Source organism: Felis catus, chromosome B3, assembly GCF_018350175.1.
Source record: "Felis catus isolate Fca126 chromosome B3, F.catus_Fca126_mat1.0, whole genome shotgun sequence".
Taxonomy (NCBI): domain Eukaryota; kingdom Metazoa; phylum Chordata; class Mammalia; order Carnivora; family Felidae; genus Felis; species Felis catus.
In genome coordinates, this window is record NC_058373.1 from 120,411,814 (window position 1) to 120,429,551 (window position 17,738).

At 46.9% G+C, this 17,738-nt stretch overlaps 2 protein-coding genes across 15 annotated transcripts in view; one reads left to right on the forward strand and one right to left on the reverse strand.

Moving 5' to 3' along the window:
- The window catches only part of FLVCR2 (FLVCR heme transporter 2), a 57,947-nt gene extending 50,520 nt beyond the window's left edge, over positions 1-7,427 (forward strand). For 2 of the 5 annotated variants that reach the window (XM_003987879.5, XM_045060281.1), the window contains exon 10: positions 3,821-7,427. In XM_003987879.5, the coding sequence (XP_003987928.2) occupies positions 3,821-3,901 (81 nt within the window). In that variant the 3' untranslated portion in view covers positions 3,902-7,427. Of the gene's footprint in view, positions 1-216 lie in introns of all 5 variants that reach the window. The other 3 variants (XM_019833323.2, XR_002158800.2, XM_045060278.1) reach the window with 3 other exon arrangements.
- ERG28 (ergosterol biosynthesis 28 homolog) lies at positions 5,460-17,658 on the reverse strand. Of its 10 annotated transcripts, none has more exons than XM_011283417.4 (6): positions 17,504-17,658; positions 14,773-14,936; positions 11,836-11,930; positions 9,229-9,372; positions 8,757-8,875; positions 5,460-6,537 (listed from the first exon to the last, which is right to left on the reverse strand). In XM_011283417.4, the coding sequence occupies exons 2-6, from the start codon at positions 14,903-14,905 to the stop codon at positions 6,468-6,470; spliced, it is 561 nt and encodes a 186-aa protein (XP_011281719.2). In that variant the 5' UTR covers positions 14,906-14,936; positions 17,504-17,658; the 3' UTR covers positions 5,460-6,467. The 10 variants fall into 10 exon arrangements, with proteins under 10 accessions (XP_011281719.2, XP_011281721.1, XP_044916217.1 ...); XM_011283419.3 differs by having other exon boundaries at positions 5,460-6,136; positions 17,504-17,657; XM_011283416.3 differs by lacking the exon at positions 5,460-6,537 and adding an exon at positions 7,885-8,628 and having other exon boundaries at positions 17,504-17,654.
- Positions 17,659-17,738: the final 80 nt, after the last annotated feature.

The window sequence follows — 17,738 nt, forward strand, 5'->3', positions numbered from 1 at the left end:
GGGTCCCAAGCTTTGTTTGAGGATGTGGCAGCATGGGTGGGCCCGGGGGGCTCCCGGAGTGGGCTGGTTCTCTGGATGCTGTGAGATCAGCTCAGCTCGCATAAACATGGTGCCCAAGAGTTTCCTTGGTGTTTCAGCACGGTTTTTGTGCTGTTCTTTCCCGGACTCTTCTTCTGCTTCCTTCCCTTCTCCTGGCCTCCCTGCTGTGGTCCCCAGAGCACGTCACTGTTGTCACAGTCTGCTGAGCAGCGCCCACTCCTTGGATCCTGAGACAAGTCCTGAGACCCTGGCTCCACTGCTTTCAGCCTTGGGGTCAGTGGCCGGAGAGGAAAGGTGGGAGCCTACCTCGACCACAGTGGTGGTGGACTCAAATCAGTGGCTCTCCTGGCAGGTTACAGCCCCTTAGGCAGTGCCATGGGGATGAAGGGACCTGCACCAGTGGACTTCCAGTAAGGCTCTAACAGGAGAAGTCGGGAAGCAAGAGCTGATGGTGATATAGGGGGAGGAGTGAGTATGATCTAGAACAGAAGAGGGTTTCCCAACTGCTTTAGTCAGCTGGGAACTATTTTAACCAAAATGTTAGGCATCAGATCTGAGCCAGGATGAAAGCGATTTCAAATCTGAGGAGTAAAAGTGGGATATTACTTAAAAAACAAATAAACACCCAAAACCTATTACAGAAGTAATACATGTTCTTAGTAGAAAAACTAAAAAATACAGAAACGCATACAAAATTTAAAAATCATCCTGTATCATCACCTAGAGATGAAATGCTGGTTGTTTTACAATTACTTAAATGTTTATATCTACATAGAATATGTATGTGTATATATTTTATATTTATATATGGATATGTGAATATTTTTAAAAGAAAAATGGAATCTTCTATCGCTTTTTTTTTACTTGTTGTGAACACTTTATCAGGTCATTATTCTTTTACAATACACTTTTTTTTGTCTTCAAGTTTCTTTTTCTTTAATGTTTATTTTTGAAAGAGAGTGCGTGCCCAAGCAGGGAGGGGGCAGAGAGAGAGGGAGACAGAGAATCCCAAGCAGGGCCCATGTTGTCAGCGCAGAGCCCGACACAGGGCTCAGACTCACTAACTGTGAGGTCATGACCTGAACCAAAACCAAGAGTCAGACGCTCGCTCGACTGAGCCAGCCAGGCGCCCCTATAACATACTTTAAATGACTGCACATTTTTAATGTGCAGTGTTTAAATGAGCGCACATGGGTAAACTATGATTTAACAGTTTTCCTGTCTGTAGACATTAAGGTTGTTTCCAATCATTGTTATAAACAATATCGTGAGTAACGTCCCGGCGGCTGAATCTTTGCGCGTGTTCTTAAGCACAGGGTTTCCTTGAGAAATGGATCCATGGTCACGCACATTTTAAAGACCTTGATACATGTTGCCAAACTGGTGTCTAGAAAGGTACTATCAAAACTATCAATTTGTATTGCTATAGCAGTGTATGAGTACCAATGTTGAGGATATATCGTTTTGGAAAACTTTGCCAATTTTCCAAGGCAAAAAATGGTATCTGAAAGAGGTATAGTTAGCATTGTAAGGATATGTGTTGGCAGATAGATGATAACCTTTAGTTCTCTATTATTTGTCTTCTGATATCACGCTGTAGAGTTGGCAGGCTGCAGCAGGGAGCAGTAAATTCAGCGGGGAGGCAGGGAAAGACTCGGAGCAGAAATGCCATTCTCCAGACTGGCGTGAGGGCTGTGGCATTGCCACGGCAGAGATGGGCTTTCACCTGTGCCCATGTAAAGGAAACGATGGTTTGGAACATTTTGGTGAATACGTAGTGAGCCTGGGTAATAAAAAAGGAGAGCCGGTAACAAAACAGGAGAGATTTCTTGGGAGAAGGTTTTAATTTGGAATGTGACATATTGTGTCAAGTGATAAGAGATTTTGTTTACTCTGTAATCTGTGTTTATGTTGGCAGACATGGGCAAACACGAGGAAAGAAAAGGTCACCTGTTAATCCTAGCACCCGGAGATAACCTAGTAACATTATAGTCCGTTGTTAAAGTTGTTTTCTTTGGGTTTGCTTGTGCATATTGGTTTCCCAGACTGATTGTTTACTTAATGTTAGCTTGTCAACTTTTCCCCAGTTACATCCTATTACAACTCTCTATTTCCATTTCCTCTTGTTTAATACTTAGGTTGTTCCACTATTTCATTATTATTGCAGCGGCATCTTGGTGCACATAGACCAGGTTTGTTAATCAAGGTTGGAGTTGTTGGCTTACTCACCTTCTGGATGGGGCATTGGAAGTAGCACTGAGTAGGAAGAGGAGACAAATCTGGGGATTGTGCTCAACCGTCTGTGTCCCTGGATAACTCACCATGCATCTTTGGACCTCACTTACACCTGAGGAGGCTTATTGGTATGGGAAGGTCAGAGTCATGGTGGGTTGACACCCAGGGAAGCCAGGGCTGTTACAGAGCATCCCTCCACTGGAGCCCAACACTAAAACCCCACGGCTGTCAGTGTAAGTGAGACCCGGCCACCACCACATGAATTCATCATCAGAGCCAGGTAAAAAGACAGGGCGCCCGGCAGATGTGGCCAGAGCTTCTCTTTCTAATCTATGAGATGTACAGTTTTGGAAAAAAGAGACAGAACTGGCTTGGGGCTAATGACTAACTTCGATGATGAAAATCTTGGTTTGGGTTTCCATTTTTCTTCCAGTTGGTAGTTCTCAGCCAAGAGACGGTGGCTGTACTTCTGTCCCCACTAAGCTGGGTTTCTGGTTGTGATTTCAAAGTGCCAGCTTTGGAGAGGGCAGGCATGTGTGGGCACACACGTGTGTGTCCGCGAGAGGAGAGAGGCTGCCTGGTCGACTTAAGCAGGCCGCTGTTGCCTGGACGAAGGCTACTCATGGCTGAGGTTGACCTGGGGCCAAAAAATTAGCAAGAGTGAGAATGGGGAGGTTGGGTTTCTACAGCTGTTGACGTACGTTAGCCTCAAGACAGTCCCTGGGGGAGAAGCACCATTTGTCCAGTTGGCACTGGACTCTAGCTGGGCCTGTAGATGTTCCTCTGGCTCTTGAATGGTGGTGGGGGCAGGGCTGGGCCTGTGCCAAGGTCTTCTCACTAACTGGATGCACACTCGAGGTAAGAAGCAAGGCACCGCATGGACTTAGGGACCCCACAGGATGACTTCCAGGCCATACTTAGTTCCAACCCCACCTCACATCCTTTCCCCGAGAAAGTCAAAGCCGCACTGACCCCAAGTCTTCTTCTCTAGGCATAAAGGGTATAGAGATATTTTTAGCCAGTGAGTTTATATGCATCCTGCCTTTATACAGATTCTCTTCGATGCATCCATTCCCTGCACATTATCCTAATACTCCTCGTCCTGGGGGCTGCCTCCAAAGGAAGGTAGTCAGAAATTCCGTGGGAGTTGCAGACCCGGCACTTTGGATAGCTCCTTGGTGGCCAGTCCAGATGAGTTTTAGGCTGTCAGAATGGGGAGGAGAGCGGGCTCTGCTATTTCATTCCTGACAGGGAGCCTGGAATGGCACTTGGAACAGGATGGTTTGTGGTCGCTGTGGCATCAGAGAGAGATGGCTTTCTTGGCTTTTTTCTTTGAGGATGCTGTGATGGTGTGTGTGTTTAAAGGGCACGCTGGCAAGGACTGGTTGCTTTTCTTCCCTTTTACTCTTGGGGCCGCCGAGGGGCCTCTGGCTCTTGGTTTTCCCACTTTGCCACTGATTATGGTCACTAACAGGCAGTCGTTCCGGCCCAGGTGGAGTCTTGCCCCTCTTCACCCACAGGGTTGCCTGCTTGTTTTGCCTTGCAGAAACTCCAGGAGGAGGGGGAGGAGGAGGAGGAGAGCAATGCCAACAAAGTACCCACCATTGTGTCTGAGGAGCACTTCTGAGAGAAGAAGGTGGTGGCGACTCAGGGAACACCGACGGCACCCCCCCCCCCCCCCCCCCCCCCCCGCCTCTTCGGTCAGCATTCACTGCCAGCACACAGGTCTTCACCGGAGCAGCTTTTGGAGGGAACCGGCTGGAATATCTGTGGCTTGGATGGCGGTGCCTCTGCCTCCTGGAACCCATTCAAGAGGCTGCATGGTCTGGTTGGGGACGATGGCACCTTTCACCAAATGCACACTCCATTCCCGCCCCCTCCCCCTCGTGGGTTATGGGAGCTGGTGTTGGGAGAGGCTGGTGGAGAACGGTGCTGCCCTGTCTTCCCCCTTCCCCTCCATCCTGCAAAGAGAGAGCCTGCGAAATTATTGCGGAAAGGAAGCTTATTCAGTATACTAACTTTTTCTAGTGTCTTAAGACCCTTAGAAGCCCAGTCCTAAGGAGAGGCAGCTGCTCCGGATGAGGGGAATTTGGGGGTCACCGGCCCGGCTGCTGACGTTCTGTGGGAAAAAGCACCATCAGAAAAAAACTGCATCAGAACGAAGCCGTCAGGACTCGGCCTCGTTTCTCCTGGCCTGAGGTTGGGGTCTGCTTCCAAACCCTTTCCTAAGAGCTGATCAAACCAAACATCAATAAACTTGACAGAAATTTTGCTGTGGCCATGAAGGAGAAACCCATTTGGGAGAGTGAGCTGCCTAGGTGTGTGAGGGCACCTGTGAAGGCAGTTGGGGACCGTGGTAGCTTGATTTGGGACTAAGTTCTTTTCTACAGAGTCTCTGCCCAGGGACTTCCGTGTGGGTCACAGTCACCTCTGATGCCTTCATGTGGACACTACCTTGAGAAACTCCGTCAGCCTCCGCACTTGCTTTCTCTGAAGGGAGGGAAATCCCAGCCAACTTCCTGTAACCTTTACTGAGAGCTAACCTTGATTCATCCCACGCTGAGAAATCCACAGCTGCTTCTGCGAGATGAGAGGAAAGGGGCAGAAGGGAACTGGCCCTTGAAATGGGAAGTGAGTCTGCTTGAATTAAGTGCACCTGCCTCCGGAGGGGACAGTATTCTTACACCCACCCCCTCTTCCTGCCCTCTTCCAGCAGTAATCTTTTTTTAAATCAGATATTGTGAATTTAAAGGGAGTCCCTTTAAACCAACCCAAGGTGACTTCCTCTCCTGCCTAGCCTGCTGTCTGGCTCTACTCATGGCCTTGGGTGGTGTCCCCTGAAAATAAGACATTTCAGTAATTTCTCCTGCGTGGTGAACAGCTGTGATCCTGACCATGGTGCTGTTTGGCTGTGGCCACTGCCCCAGCCTTGGCAAACGGGAGCAGCCTGGGTCGGTTGGCAGCAGTGCCGGGGTGCCCGGGCCACTGCCTGAGGGGAGTCAGGTGTGTGTGTGTGTGTGTGTGTGTGTGTGTGTGTGTGTGTACGTTCTGGGTAATAGAAGAAGTTCACACTTCTGGTGGGGGGAGTGATTGGGGGTGGAAGCGGAGTGGAGAGAAAGCGTGTCTTACTTTTGATAAGGAAAAGGTGCTTACTCTTCAGCTCCTTCAAACTCTTTACCAGAATGTTTACCAGATCCATTCGTTCCTTTATTTTAAGAACATAATTTGTATTTTCTGTTTGTAATGCCAGATGTTTTAAGGCAATAAAAGATTCTCCGAGTGGTCCGCCTTGTCATCGGGTGGGGGCGGAGGTGCCTTTTGGCACAAGAATGAGAGTCTTGCCCATTTCCGGTGCGGGAGGGGCTGGGGCTAGAGGAGCAACTCCTGTGGCCTTCTGCGGAGGTGGGTCCTCTGTTTACGCAGATGTTACCATCCCAGTGGGTTACTTTTTAAAGACAAGGCAGTAAAAGTGAACGTTGGCCTACGTGGTGCCTGGCAACTCGGTGCCCAGCACGTGACCCTGACCGCCTTCTGTGCTGGGTATATTTGCAGACGGTCCACTCGGGGTAACCGCTGATACAGAGCCCACTGTGGTTTCTGGCTCTGCCTCAAAGCGTGGCCGAAGTATTTGTTCTAGGACTGTACCATCCTGCCCTGGTCAGAGTCCACGCTTTCGGCATCTGCCGTGGTGCTGCCACTTTTCTTCTGATCTGTCTGGCCAACTGCCACTTCTCCCTTCCCAGGTGCGTTCACCCCGTACTGTGATCTGGACATGCTGCTGTTGGCCTTCTGTGCATTTCTTTCCTGGAAATTGCACCGTGTCTGTGGCATTCTGGGACCATTATCTGTTAGCAGTTCTTAGCTGGAGAGACATTACGGATTCTACTTTAAATCATCTCGGAAGGGAGCCAAGACTGGCGGTTAAAGAAATAGAATATTCATAATATCTTCCAACTACTCTAAATCGTCTCTTTGGATCCTTTGGGATCTTGTCTTTGATCACCTGGAATCACATTTCTATGACGTATGCTCAGAGGATCCGCATCCAACTCATGCATGTTTTCAATTCACTTTCTTAGGTGGGCTCCATGTGGATCTACACTTACATGCAAACTCTGCAAAATCATTGCTTTTACTACCTCCTTAACAGTAGTTGGTGAGGGAGGGATAGTCTGTATCCCTGAACTATTTTTCTAGACGTAGTGTTGGCATGTGAGGCCTGGTATTGCTGCAACCGCTTTTGGCACCATAAAGGAAGCCAGCCTGAGGATGAAACCAACACAGGAGGGCAGAGCGGAGTCAGATCAAACCATTCCTGAAGCCTATAATCCACTGAACTTTTCAATTTTGTGAGCCAATGTTATCTTTATTGTTTAAGCTAGTTTCAGACAGTTTTGTTCTTTTCACCTAAAAAGCCTTAACTGATAGAGAATTCCCAGTGCATTTAAGTATTTATTAAGCTTAAAGTATTTAACTTTAAGCTTCCTATCCTGCCTTTGCAAGTCCCCTGCCTCCCTGACCACTCAACCTTTCTCTTCCCAACTTCTCTACTTGGTTTTTACTCCTTCAACAAGATGGTTCCTACCTTCCAGATGCTGTTCCCTCTGCCCTAAATGTCTGCCTCCTATATGAAGACATCTAGTGCCTGGGCATTCAAGGCTCAGCTCAAATCCCATCCCCTCAGGGAGTCCTTTCCTGACAATCTGAACTGTGCACCCCCTACCTTCTTGATCATAAAACTTTGTATTCTAAATTTTTTTTTTTTAACGTTTATTTTATTTTTGAGAGAGACAGAGACAGAGTGCGAGCTGGGGAGGGGCAGAGAGAGAGAGGAAAACACAGAATTGGAAGCAGGCTCCAGGCTCTGAGCTGTCAGCACAGAGTCCCATGTGGGGCTCGAACCCACAAACTGTGAGATCATGACCTGAGCTGAACTCGGCCGCTTAACCGACTGAGCCACCCAGCGCCCTAAAACCTTGTATTCTAGAGTTCTTAGCGTCTGAAGTTGTTTTCGTGTGTTGCTTTATTGATTGTCCATTACCCTGACTTCACTGCAAGGGCCACAGGAACAGGGACATTGCCTGGGACATCATTTCTCTTTCTCAAGTGTCTGGCCTGGAGTTAAATGTTCAATAAATACTTTATTGATGTAATGAATGGGTTCTTGAGTCTACACACTGCGTGTGGGCCCCGCCAGTGAGGAGCCCCTCAGAATTCTGTTTGGAGGGCAACTACCTGCTCCAGCCCATTATCATTGGGGTTTCAAGCTCTCCTTTCCATGGTTAGGCAGCTGTTCCTTCCATGCTATTTTCTGACTCTGCTTTCTCAAGAAACTGTTTCTTCCTTAGCAAGAAAACAAGAAAGGGTCCTCCTGACCGTTCAATTGTGAACACAGAATCTTGGAGGTGGGGAAGGAGAGGCAGACTGGACTTCAGGAGAAATGAACAAGTGACCAGACGCGCCAGCGGCAGCCAGGTGTGCCTGGGTCCTTGAGCTGTCCTACTCATTATGGTGTATTTGATCCACAAAATGCTGCGATTCTCCTCTGCTACAGCTCAGAGGAGGGCAGGAGCGCTCCTGGCTTAGGGAAGGTCAAAGTACAAGGACTGATCCAAGCACAGGGTTTTTCTATTTACTACAAAATTCGTTACACAAATACAGCTGACCAGAAGGTCTAAAAACAGCCCAGACTCTTCCAACCCCGATCCACTTGTAGACACAAGGATATGAGCCATGCTCACTCACAGGGGAGCCCTTCTTAGAAGAACTGCCCGTTTCTCGGATGGTTCAGAGTCTCGGGTCCAGCAGCAGAGAGGAGCCCGACCTGGGAGGGCAACCCCGAAGCAGCCCTTGGAGGCTGCTGCTCTGGGCAAGGCAGCAGCTGTAAGTTTCACAGTTCACGTGTTCCCACCACGCAAGTCAGATGAAGGGATGAAAATAAAAGGGAAAAAGCAGAAGGCTGGAAAAGGGTCCTGGAAGAGGCTGCTGGTGAAGGAAGGGTACACAGTGGGTTTCGAAGGTGCTGGCAATTTCTTGGTCTGGGGGAAGGTATGGGGTATCCACCTTAAAATGATTCTTTAAATTGTTCGTACACATCATATGAAAGTTATACGGTATCGTAAACATTATTAAAGAAAAACCCCAAACGTAAAAGGCTAGCAGGGGGTCAGAGGGCTCAGGATGGTGCAGAAAAGAAGAACTAAAAGAGGAGGGAGGATAAAGGTAGGGGACAGCAAAGGTGGAGGATGGAGTCTTGGAGCTGGTAACGTTGGCCTCAGTTTCTCTTCTTCTGTCTGGATACTGGTTCTACTTCTAGGTACCGAAGCCCAACTAGCATACCCAGGATCGAGAAACCTTCAACACAGAGAAAAGGTTCGTGGCTGACACAGGCACGGCACTTTCTTACACCCTTGTGTGTCTGCCCTCTGCCCCAGCCCGAGGGTGCAGTTCCTGCGGGAGGTCTGGGGTGCTCGGATGCTTACTTGCCACCATCAGGGGTGCCAGGACGCCAATCGTGGGAGCTGCGGTCCCAAAGACAAACAGCTCGGAGAGGAAGTGGCCCAGGGCGAGGAGGAAGGTCCAGAGTGTGATGTGGTACAGCCTACAAGGGAGCAGACAGACATGAGAACAGAGGCGATGCTTGTGGGGTGCAGAGGAAGAGTAGAGGTCTGGCTCCACACACACAGAAGCCAACCCAGGGAGGCGATTATGGCTAAAGGGAGAGGAGACTTGGGCCAGAGAAAGACCTATCTGCTCGGCCACATTGATTTATCCTCTACTAGGGCAAAACGGAAGGTTTCCACTGCTAGACTGAGAGTGCGGTTCAGGCATCCAGAGTGGGTCTCTGAGTCGTGGCAAGGTGGTGAAGCCAGCTACAGCAAAGCGAGTCTGGGTTATGGCAATCCTAGCAGTATAGACAGTTTCAGATCAATCACGCTTACATATTCTACTCACTTGGCTCTGTAGTCCACGCCCACCTGGCAGGTATATACGAGGGATGCCACAGAGTGAAGGGCCTGAATGGGGCATGAGCAGCAAGGACCTCTGTGGGGCTTTTAGACGCTCTTGCAACGTGGGCTGGTTATTTAGTATCTTAGCCTAGGAAAATGGTGGAGGACACAGTGATAATCTCATGGGAAGAGAACCCTTTCCTCCGTTTTGACCAAGAGGTGGAAAAGAGGTTATAGGACGACTGACCACATGGATTGGAGATATCTTTTTTTAACTACGAAAATTTTAAAATTACGAAATACCTTAAACATACAAAACATTGTTGATAAGAGAATATTCTAATTAACCTGTATGCAACCAATACCCTGCTCCAGCAAATCTGGATGTTTTGACATTTTTGCTTCAGATACTTTTTCTAAGAAACAAAATATTATAGGTAATCAGTTAAAGCATTCTGTGTATCCTGGACCCTGGGACCCTGGGACCCTGGATCCCACCTGGACCCCCTCCCCAAGCCCCTCTCCCTCCCTCCCCAGAAGGAACTGATATGTTAAATTTGATTTTTATCATTCCTGTGTATGTTTGTATACAGTCAGTAAATACATATGTTTGGGTGCTGAATTTGAATTTCTGGTTAGGAAGGAAATAGAATCCCAGTGTAGATCAGAAGAACATGGACCAGCGTCCCAGGCTAAAAAAGGCTAGAAACAGAAGTTGGCATTTGTGGCTATCCTGTGTTGGAAGAAGGGGAAAGGAATGGGTGATGATAAGGTAAGTCTCATTCCAAAAGCACAGCAAATGAAAGATACACCTCTTATACCTATTGGCAATTCTTTATCACGTAAAGGTCTTTAAAGGAATTAGTCAGTTCTTACTCCCTCCCAGTCACCTTGAGAGGTACAACAGATATACTGGTTTCATCTTATACATAAAGAGACCAAGATGCCGAGAAAGTGAACAACTGGTCCTTGACCAAAATGGGTTTGAGCAGCAAGGGTCCACTTTTATGTGATATGTGGATTTTTAAATATTTATTTCGAGAGAGACAGAGAGAGAAAGCAGGGGAAGGGCAGAGACAGGGAGACAGAATCCCAAGCAGGCTCTGCCCTGTTAGCCCAGGGCCCAGTAGGGGGGCTCATCTCACGAACTGTGAGATCTTGACCTGAGCTGTAATCAAGAGTTGGATGCTTAACTGACCGAGTGACCCATGCGCCCCTACAGGTGGATTTTTAAAGATAAATACAGTACAGTACTGTATTTTTTCTTCCTTATGATTTTCTTAAGAACCTTTTCTCTGGCTTATTTTATTGTAAGAATACAATATATAACACAGATAATGTACAAAATATGTATTAATCGACTTTCTTATCAGTAAGGCTTCTGGTCAGTAGTAGGCCATTAGTAGTTAAGTTCTGGGGGGCGTCAAAAGTTCTATGTGGATTTTCAACTATAGGGAGCCACTGTTCCTAATTCCCATGTTGTTCAAGGGTCAACCGTATAATGAACTTGCAGCTACAAAAATAGTTACCAGGAGAACTGAGACAAGAGCCCATTTTCTTGTTTTCATTCTTGGGCCCCAGGCTGTTTCCACTAAGCCACACTGCTTCCAAAAATACATGTCAATCTAGAACAAGTCAAACTATAGTTTCAAGTTCCAAAAAATAAAAATAAAAAAAAAATTTAAAAAGTTGGGAGAGATCGCAGGGTTAATAGCATTGCTTCAAATCCCACTTGAGTTGGCCTTCCTCAGTTCAAATTAATTGAGTCTCTAATATGTAGATCTGCAAAATCAGGAATGAAAACCATTATCTCCCAGGGCTGCTAGGAGACTTAATCAAGGTCATGTGGATAAAAGCTCCTGGCATAATCAGAGGTGTTCGGTAAATATCATCACCTCCTCTTTTCCCAAATGCTGAGAGCTTGGATATGACAGAAAAACATTTTAGTGTGAGGTTGGTATTTTGTTGGCCTTAGCCACTGACCCGAGCAAACTTTCCACTTTGGTTGTGGTGAGGACGGTTGGAAAGGAAGCTCGAGCCCCCTCCAGTGGTCAGCACCGGTTACAGCATTATGTAGACAGGAGGCTATGACCCTCTGCAAATGGTCCGCGGCAGTGTGACGACCCTAGAGGCAGAATGTTAGGAGTCCTGGGTTCTCTTTCACCCTCACATATGGACTCTGCGTAGGCACACAGCAGTTTACTTGTGGGTTCCTTTTCGCATGGATTGTGATTTTTGGTCATTCCTACTTCTTGAGGAATGTGAGAATAAGGTATATGTGGGTGGCTGCTCTAAAAAGAGCACACTACTCTACTTCTGGAGCAGAGAAAGGCTGATTCTTTAGTAAAGGAGTGGAGGGATGTGCTGCAGGCCACTGGGTCAATGGTAATAGCCAGTTGCTACCGACTTCCAAAGAATTTTCAAACTTCAAAGACCTGTTAGGCCTATTATGGTTTTTTTTGTCTTGGAAAGAATAGAACCCATTAACGTTTTATTATCCATGTTCTAGGCTAATGTATGAACATTAGCAGGTCTCCAAGGGGAGGGGCACACTGGATATGCCTGGCACCTGATTTCCAACAAGGGATGCTTAAGCTCTTTCTTCCCTTACATACGTCTTGTTGTGGATGTCGATGGCACAGAGGCAGCGAATCACTGATGAGAGTAGGGTCCAGATCCCAAAGGTCCGAGCTTGGAGGCCATTCACTGTATAGTAGGAAAAAGCAAGAGTGTTGAGAGGGTGGGGGGTGAGGTTCCCTCCAAACTCCTCTCACCTCACTGGTGGTTCATGGGAGGCAGGCTGCTAAGCCTGAACTCTCTTTGGCTGGGCAGAGGGGAGGCTCTGGTGCTACACATGGGAACTAGAAGGAATGGAAGGAATTCCAGAATGAGAACGGCTTAGCTCCTCTTCACATGTCTACAGTTGGGTGGGGGAATTTCAAGAGGAGAAACCCAACGAAGGGCCCACTTAGGCAATAACTCCTGAATGCAGTTTATGCCGCTGCCCTGGAAGCCACTCAGGTGCTGGTGAAGTCCAGCAAGCGTGGGTCAGCGCATGTTTGGGGGAATGTTGCACATAGTGGTCTGTCAATACAAGATGTCTAGGCGGTGTAAGCTTTCAAGGCTGAGGCAGGAGAGGACTCAGAAATCCGGGGGCTTATCTAGATGCTCAGTCTGGTTTTGAAGAGACCGAAGTCTTCTCTTGGATCCAGATCTGTATCATTTGAACAAAGGCCAAACCGAGCTGCTTTCCTGTGCACTTTGTACTGGAACAAAACACTGCTTGTTTGGTGTTTGCTGTGGCCACCCTGCTCTTGGTGGCTTTGTTCTGATACCGCTGTACTAAGTATCTTGTCCTGAAAGTATCAATCATAGTCCTCCATAGCAGCGGTTCTTGACCCTGGGTGTTTATTAGAGTCAACTACAGAAGCTTTATCCATTTCCCAAGACCTGGGAACCAGACCAAGTAAATCATATTCTCTGAAGGTAGGCCCTGGGCATGAAGTATTTTCTAAAAATCTCTCTCTGGGTTGACTGCAATGTACAGCCATGTATCTAAGGCATCCTGTGGCCAGGAATGCCACAACAGTGAAAGTTTTCCTTTGCTGGTCTACTGAGCAAGAGAAATTGTAAGGGACAAGACTGATAACTGAAAGGTCTATTAATGTTTATTTGGGCTTTAAGGATTTTCCATCCTTTGGAAAACCAGACAGTGATACCAATTTCATAACCCTGAAGGCCTTTACGTGGTAGTAAGGTGGGAAAAAATTCCAAATGCCAAATATCTAGTGGGCGGCCCTGGAAAGCTGTGATTTTTATAAACCAGTTTGATAGCCTTTCTGATGAAAAGATTGAGGAAATATCTCTAGTTAGTGAGATACAAAAGTGGAGTATCTCACCAGCCCTAACCACACTAGGCACCAAGTGACATTCTACGGGATGCTCCAGAATACTGTGGTTATCAGCAGAGTACCATGACAGCCCCCAGATTAGGAGGGGGGGGAAGACAGTCTCTACTTCTGGGCTGGAGATAAGACACCCACCTACCCACCCACAGTTCTTTTGCACAGCTATATGCCCTTGAGTGAATCACATGACCCCTGGACTTTTCTCTCTCAACTTAAATTTTTTTTTTCTACAAATTTCTGTTGCTTAATGTTTATTTATTTTTGAGACAGAGAGAGACAGAGCATGAACGGGGGAGGGTCAGAGAGAGAGGGAGACACAGAATCCGAAACAGGCTCCAGGCTCTGAGCTGTCAGCACAGAGCCTGACGCGGGGCCCGAACCCATGGACCGCGAGATCATGACCCGAGCCAAAGTCGGCCGCTCAACCGACTGAGCCACTCAGGCGCCCCTCAACTTTAAATTTAAAGGATCAGACCAAGGGTGCCTGGGTGACTCAGTTGGTTAAGTGTCTGACTCTTGATTTTGGCTCAGGTCATGATCTCACGGTCCCACGTCGGGCTCTGTGCTGAGTGTGGAGCTGCTTAAGATTCTTTCCCTCCCTCTCCCTCTGCCCCACTTGTACGTGCTCTCGCTCTCTCTCTCTCTCTCTCTCTCTCAAAAAAAAAAAAAAAAAAAAAAAGGACCAGACCAGGTAATTTCTGCAATCCTGTGCATCTACAGTCATCAGAAGGCAGTGTTTGAGGGTGAAAAAGTGAACTGTCCCACCCACTCTTCCAGGTTCTTTACTCCTATTGTACTTGAGTTTTGTTCAAAATGAGCCTTAGCCTACTTAGATTCACTTTATGTGGAGACGTTGCAGAAAAATGAGCTAGGTCAGGGCCCAAATCTGGGTTAGCTATAAATGTGACACAGAATTGTCAGCTGCGTGAAATGATCCTGCAGCTCAAACACCACTACCCCACACATTGGTGCAAGGAAGCGCAAGCTGAAATGTGAAAATGGTCTCAGCAGAGAGGCTCAGGAAGCTGGGACAGGCCACCAGAGGCCTTCTAAGCTTCCCTTTGGGAGACCAGCTCAGAGGAATGTCGGGTATCATCTCAGGGGCTCTTCACGGTTTGGGAAGACTTTGGTTTTATAACTTCCCATTTGCAACACAGAATATAAACCATTTGGGGCACAACCTAGTTTCTGAAGAGGGCTGAGATAATATGAAAAGCTTCTTTATAGCTTTCTAGTGGGGAATCCCAGAGTCACCAAATAATTCCATTTCCTCACTTGCCCTTGTAATACTTTTTGTATTGCCTGTAAAACGTATAGGGCAGTATAAAATGAATGAAAAGGTATTCAGACAAGCTTGGGGGGAAGAGGGCCAAGTGCTATCCACAAAGTCTATTGTTCCACTGGCTGCCAAAGGTTAGGTTAGCCAGCATCAGAATCACCTGGAAAGTTAGGAAAAACTACACGCTTGGGTCCCCTTCAGGGGTGGGGCGAAAGTTTCAGGAAATAAGTTTGGAGAAGAAAACGGGCAGCTGTGCTGTTTGTTCGTTTTTAAATTTCCTAGGTGGTTCTCATGGACGGCCTGGCCTAGGAACCACAATTTAGGCAGCTCCCGCAAAGGAGGCAATTCTCTGACTTCTTACCGAGGTCTGGCTTGCCGGTGTAGAGCTTTTCATAGAGAAAGGTGTGGTCTCGGAAGCTCTGCAGCGTGTTTCCCATGGCTATGATGGACACCATCACCAGCCAGCTTCGTAACACGTTCAAGAAACGGCTCATGACTTCCGGCCAACCCGAGAGGGCTCTTTGCCTTGGAAACAAAGGCAAAAAACGTGAGACAATTAGTCTACTTCAACCATGAGCTCTCTGACTTGTGTAGTTAACCTGTATCCCACTCATGAAGGCTGTACTAAGTTTATCTGGGCAATCACTTTGTGAATTGCTTTCTAAGTCTCTGAGGCTCATCTACCCTCAGTTATCTTGACATATTATTGTTACTTCACCCAAAACCAAAGGGTGCTAACCTTTACCTAGAGTGAAAAAGGCTAAATAATGCCCGGGGCTGGAAATGGTAAACCTAGCCAAAAAAAAAAAAAAAAAAAAAAAAAAAAGAAAAAAAAGGGGGGGGGATAAAAAGGAACGGATGAAAAGGAGGTGTACAAATTTTACTATAAATTAATAAAATGGTCTCTTTTTTCTTTAAAGTTTATTTATTTAGAGAGGGAGGGAGAGAGAGAGAGAATCTCATGAACTTGGGGCTTGATCTCACACACTGTGAGATCATGACCTGAGTGGAAATCAAGAGTTGGATGCTTAGCCAACTGAGCCACCCATATGCCCAGTGATAAAATGGACTTCTGAGTAAGACTTATAGAAACTGGTCTCAATATTCAGTTACACTAATAGTGGTGAATCAACAGTATACTTTGCAATAAGTGACACAGTACTTATTTTTGTCTAAGCAACTTCTCCGCAATGTTAGCCTTTTCTCTTGGTTGGAATCAGTCTTTTGCTATCTTTACTCCGAGCCTAGTTTTTTTATGTCATTCTTTTTAAGGCAAGTGGCTCAAAGGTGACTGTAAATCTACCAATGGTTACCTGCCGGGCTATTGATGACAGATCCTTCCAAGCCTTATATATTAGCGTGGAACCTGTGGAGTACGGGCAATATTTACAGATTTTCTCAGAATTTCTCAGATTTTTTCCTACTCTGGTTCTCAGGTACATCAGGCTCCGTAAGCTAAATGATATAAAAGTTAAAAATAAATAAGCTGCCGTGACTTGAGAACTAGCAGGAAAATTACACAGAGAACGAAACAGCAATGTTGGTGTTGGGTTGTAAGAGAAAGAGTAACAGCTAACAGTTATTGGGCACCTGGATAGGCCGTGCACTTTGCCAAACACCTAACGTGCATTATCTCATTTAATCAATCCTTAAACAAGGTGGGTAGGCACTATTCCTATTTCCATTTTAGAGATGAGGGCTGGCACAGAGACATTAAGGGATCTGCTTGGTTCCACAGCTAATATATGGCAGAGTGGAGATACAAACCATGATCTGTTGGACTCACACTGCAATACTGCCTCCCTGAGAATAGTTTGATGAAGTTTTTTTTTTTAAATGAAATTTCCATTTTTAAGGGAGACAAACACACTATATCCACTTCTGTCTCAAAGTTGTATACAAAGTACTTACATGGTATACTTTTTGTTTAAAAAAAAATGAACCCTTGAGGAGCAATGATTTCAATCTACTTGGTTTAAATAAAACTCCCGTTAAGAATTTAGTAATAGAACTACTTCTCATCTTCACTGTGGTTTTGTTTTGTTTTGTTTTGGGCTGCTTTTTTGCTTTCCCCACGGTTTATCTTTTGTCAGGTTAACTTCTTGGGCCTGAAGTGGTGATAAACTATCAGGCTTTTTTTGGTCACTCTGGCAGAAGTTTCAGTGTCTTAAGCTACACAGTTGAAATAGATATTAAAGTCAGCAATGGCCTGACAGTGTGAAGCACTGAAAAGAAAAGAAAAGAAAAAAGGAAAGCTCTAGAGGACGAAGCACGAATCCCTCAGGGAATGGTAGATCACAACAGTGAACCTAGTTGAAGTCCAGAGAGAATAGAGCTTTACTGGAGATCACAGGCGTCACAGCATGGGCCAAGATTCCCTCATCTTTCAAGATATCACCCTCCCCCCGCCCCACCGCCTCCTTATATTCTCACCATTCCTCAGTAGGAGACTCGCGATTTCACCTCCCAGGGTCAGAAAAGCCTGATGGAAGGCCCCATCTTTGAGAGAACTTCTGCCCATCTCACGGAAGCTCTTAGAAGTCCCCACGATAGCTGATGAGTGCAGAACCTCAGCACTCTTCCGAAGTGCTCCACCAATCGCTCTCCCCCAAATTCCCTAAAGCTTTAGGGCCTCCTAAAGTATCCAGCATCTATTCTCAAATTTTCTCCTGGCCCGGCCCGGCAAAGGTGTGGTGTTAAAACTAGTCAGGAGAGAGAGAGAGGTTCCTATCCTGCCCCGATCATTCAGCACCTGTGTGACCCTGGGTGAGAAATCTGCAAAATGGAGCTTAAAAAATACCTATCGCAAGGGTTATTGTGAGAATTACATGAGAAAGTGAAGGGTCCTTGCCCTGGGCTAGGCTCATACTGCCTGCTCATTCCTTCATTGGTTTCCCGAACCTACCATGCCTTCCTCCTCTTCATAGTCCTAGCTCCTCCTTCTCAAGGTCTCTCGAACCCCTTGTCCCCCAGAAGGTTGCCTCCCAGGGATCTTCCTTCCACCCCACCTCTATTTTTCCAGACTCTCCGGATCCTCTCAATCAGATGGCACAAAAATGCCTCCCTCTCTTTTCTCCCCATGTTGCGCCTACCTGGTGACCGGACCCCCAGCTGAGCAGCGGCGGCAGCAGGAAGAGCAGCAGCAGCAAAGATCCAAAACAGCTCCAGCGAGGAGTCCACCTGAGCCATTTGTCCTCGCCCCCGCCCACAGCCCGGCTCCAGGATTGGGTCGTTTCCGTCAGTCCTCGCTCTGATTGGCTGCTCCGGCTTTGCTCGAGCAGGAGATGGGGCGTGAACCCCTTTACTGCCAATCAGCGGGTGCCGCTT

Bases quoted from the DNA above. Each gene is read 5' to 3' on its own strand.
- ERG28 (XM_011283416.3), bottom strand. From the start codon at position 14,905: ATGAGCCGTTTCTTGAACGTGTTACGAAGCTGGCTGGTGATGGTGTCC. The intron at 8,876-9,228 runs GTGAGTAGAATA...GCTCCCTTGTAG, and splicing joins GGCGTGGACTACAGAGCCAA to GCTGTACCACATCACACTCT. The intron at 8,629-8,756 runs GTAAGCATCCGA...TCTGTGTTGAAG, and splicing joins GGCACCCCTGATGGTGGCAA to GTTTCTCGATCCTGGGTATG.